Below are 3,731 nucleotides of genomic sequence, written 5' to 3' on the forward strand. Positions count from 1 at the left end.
ATATGTTACTGAGACATCGAACAACAAGGTTATGGCCACAAGCCTAAATTTAGCAGACAAAAGGCATGAAGCCGCCCTAGTCCGGTTAGCAGCTCAAAAGTAGCGAATGGGAAGATACTACAACCGAATGGCAAATCTTTGACACTTCCAAGTCGGGACTTGGTGTTGAGAAAAGTCACACTGCATACCAAGAACCTGAATGACGTGAAACTAGGCCCGAACTAGGAAGGACCATACAGAGTCACCAGTATAACCGGGAAAGGCTCGTACCACCTTGAGCCCAAAAATGGTATACAACTGCCAAACAACTGGAATGTGGCATACTTAAAGTTGTACTACTGCTATGGTATGAATACATAAATTTTCTTTAAGATTAATTACACTTTGACCTAACCCATGCAGGTACTTAATCGAAGTCAAGTCCAAGGATTAGGTCTGAAAGCACGTGTTGCACTCTTTTTCCCTTCGACCGATTTTTTCCCGAAGTGGGTTTTACGGCAAGGTTTTTAACGAGGCAACAGTAAGCGTGCTACTCTAGTTTTGAAGACCGGTCTAAGACCGGGGACTGAGGATTGACCGTATCATATTAATAGTACCCCAGCCCTCAAAATTCAGCCTTGAGTACTAGGGGACTGTCATACCCTGAGTCAAGAACAAAAGATCTAAGCTTGGAAATTTAGAAGGCAATTTTATTCAACATTGAAAGCCAAGGCTTGAATGATAGGATTTATTGTAAGGGCCAAACGGTCAAACAAACCGTGCCCATATAGCTCGTTCTCGCCATGGCAGATAGTTTTGTATCTTCAATTACTTACACTACATTTAAAGTAATAAAATGAGAAATTCGCCTTCTACGTTTCATAAATTCACGTTCGCATGAGCAATGTTATCGTTACTTAGAACGAGCGCCGGGTTCAAAACCTCCTAGGTCCACGGGCCACCATTAACCAGGGGCATGTAACCCCGAATGCAGTAAGAGTCCACGGGACCATGCTCAACCACCTAAAGACCCTTAAGCCTACGGATCGCCGAGGGCACCAAGCCTACGAGGTCGGGCCAAAATGCGAAAGGCCATAGCCAACTTAAGATACGAAGCCATTGGAGCTTTGATAATGATGTATAAGCGACTCGGAGACGTCAGAGTTTGTATACATTAAAAATAAGGTCATTACGCATTTTAAATCCACAAGAGATTACGTCTAATCTAGTCAAGTCAATCGGTCTCGAATTACGGCCATGAAAAGATTCCCTTTCTGCAAAAGCTAACTGTGTCCAGATTAATCATTCGAATATTTCAATAAAGACTTTGTTTTATTTTATATCGTATCCTCCAAAGTCAAAGCAACTCAGAGTCGTTACTTGATCAAGGCCTTATCCGGGCTTTGGAAGCTGATCAATTTAAGCAATGTCAAATATTATGCTAAGGCACTGACGATATACTAGATCTGAGATACAAGTTATATATCTTAAGTCCTAAATATATGCAAATGCGCAAAAGTTAAAGGACGCAATATGTAGTCAACGTGAAAATTTCATATATAAAAAGTGAAAAAGGTATTTACAAAGGCACGATAAAACGATCCCGAAGTAAAAAGCGTACAAATAACAAAACAAAATAAACATCTTCTGCCTAGTCTTCCTCGAAGCCCAGCTCACTATCTGAACCCTCGGGCTGGTACTTTGCCTTAGCCTCGGCTTCCAGCCTCTTGGCCTCCTCGATTTCGGCCGCTAAATCAACTCCTCGGGCTTAGATCTCTTCGAGAGTCTCTCTCTGAGATAGCCACTTCACATACTCGACCTTCGTTATAATACGGACTTCGGCTATCTCTACATCATTATTGTACTAGGCTCCAATCTGGATTTCAGTACCGTGTACTCTTGACCGAGAGCGTCATGCTCTGCAACGGCCAAGGCAAGCTATGCCCAAGGATCCTCATTCAGTTGAGACCATTTGTCGGCCTTCTCTCTCATCACTCGGAGTTGAACTTTGGTCGATGTCAGGTCCTCTTTGGTGGCATCTTGCTCCGATGCTAGGAGGTCCATTTTGCCCCTCAGCTCGTCAGCTGAAGTCTTGACCTCATCCATCTCAGACCTAAGTTGGTCGATCAAGGTTATTTTCTTCTGGACCTACAAGGTTGCGGCATTAGCATTTGCATTTAAACTATTGTTATCGATCTTGAGCACTTTTAACTCTTCAACAAGAAGGTCATGGTCTTGTTTAGCTTTCAAAGCATCCTTTTGGGCTTTCTCCAGCTCGGCCTGGAAGACGGAGCGGTCAACCATGTCCCTAAGGACTTCATCCTTCTGCTCACAGAGAGCTTTGTACATCTTCTTTTGTTGAACCTACTCCTTGAGCTCGAACTCGAGGTGCCTCACCTCCATCCTGGACAGATGAAGCTTTCATGGTGAAGCATCGAGGCCTGAGATATAAAAAGAAAATTGTTAGAAAACTATTAAGGCAAAGTGAACTCGTTGAGGTAAATAGGGAAAAGGGTATACCCGATTCAGCGCCTGCTAAGCTTCGTTGAAGAGACTTGGACCATCTACCTTATTCATATTCACTTGGTCTTCCTCAATTACCAAGGAACAAACATAGCTGGCCACTCCGGCTGTCCCAGATAACATGCTGGTATCTGCTGGTACCGTGAACATGATCATCTTCTTTTGCTCAGGGTCCACACTTAGGGCCGAAAACTGCTTCTCGAGCTTCGAGCTCAAGCTCGGCCCATCTGCTCCCGGTTACACGACCCTTTTTGGGATCTCTAGGTGGCCAAATCCAGAGTAATCCTCTAGCATGCCGACGTCCACACCCTCAAAAAATGATTTGAGGGCTTCATCCACAGCCCGGGACGCGTCAATTGGTTTCTCTTCAGCAGCCCGAGCTTTATTTAAAGTTCCCTCCAGCCGGGGTGGCGATTCTTGAATATAGATGACGATGTCATCCTCGAGAATAGCTATTCTCGGGACCGGAGAGGCTTCTTGAGAAGCAATGGCCACATGTTCCTCGAGCTCCCGAGCTGAGGAGGATTCAGCCTTACGATCGCACCCTCCGGGGCTACCAGCTCTTGTGCGGCATCGATCAATTCGTGAACGACGAATTCCATGTCCTCGTCATCCTCATGGAAGTCCTTGAGCCGGTGAAGAGCTTCGGAATCCAGGACCTGGGCACTGGAAGATTTCTTGGTGCTCTTTCTGACCCTGAGCACGATCATTTTCTTCTTCTTAGTCTCGGCAGGAGCGTCCAAAATGTCGGGAGATCTTTTCTTCTTCTTCTTCGTTTTTTCCTCCTTTTTCGCAGCAGCTTCGGCGGCAGGCTGTAATGAAGTGAAGGGTTTTGCATACGGGGTCGAGGCCATGGCCTTGTTTACTGTCCGAAATTTGGTGGTCTTAGGAAAGCCTAAGGAAAAAGACTTAGTCATAAAAATGAAAGAATAAAAATGACCCGAAGAAAAATTCAACCAAAAAAGAAGGGCACTCACATGAGAACGTGCCTCCCACTTGCCTTTGGAGAGCTTACACCACTCACTCTCGGAGTAGATGAGTTGCTTACATATTCCCTTGACCCACTCCCTGAAATGCGGGACTGCATTGGGGACTCAGGCGACAGTTGCATGTCAAATGACACAAATAATGAGAAAGAAAAGTAGATTCAAAAAAGTACTTTGACAATTTAAAAGAAAATAAACTCACATTTTGAGTTCCATTTCTCGGGGAACGATAGGAACTCAAAA

General features: G+C 44.7%; 1 protein-coding gene across 1 annotated transcript; it reads right to left on the reverse strand.

The window, feature by feature from the left end:
* Positions 1-1,917: 1,917 nt before the first annotated feature.
* LOC104092814 (uncharacterized) lies at positions 1,918-2,328 on the reverse strand. Its single transcript, XM_009598488.2, has 2 exons — positions 2,185-2,328; positions 1,918-2,127 (listed from the first exon to the last, which is right to left on the reverse strand). Exons 1-2 carry the CDS (start codon positions 2,326-2,328, stop codon positions 1,918-1,920), a joined length of 354 nt encoding a protein of 117 aa, XP_009596783.2.
* Positions 2,329-3,731: the final 1,403 nt, after the last annotated feature.

Source organism: Nicotiana tomentosiformis, chromosome 2 (assembly GCF_000390325.3).
Source record: "Nicotiana tomentosiformis chromosome 2, ASM39032v3, whole genome shotgun sequence".
NCBI classification, from domain to species: Eukaryota; Viridiplantae; Streptophyta; class Magnoliopsida; order Solanales; family Solanaceae; genus Nicotiana; species Nicotiana tomentosiformis.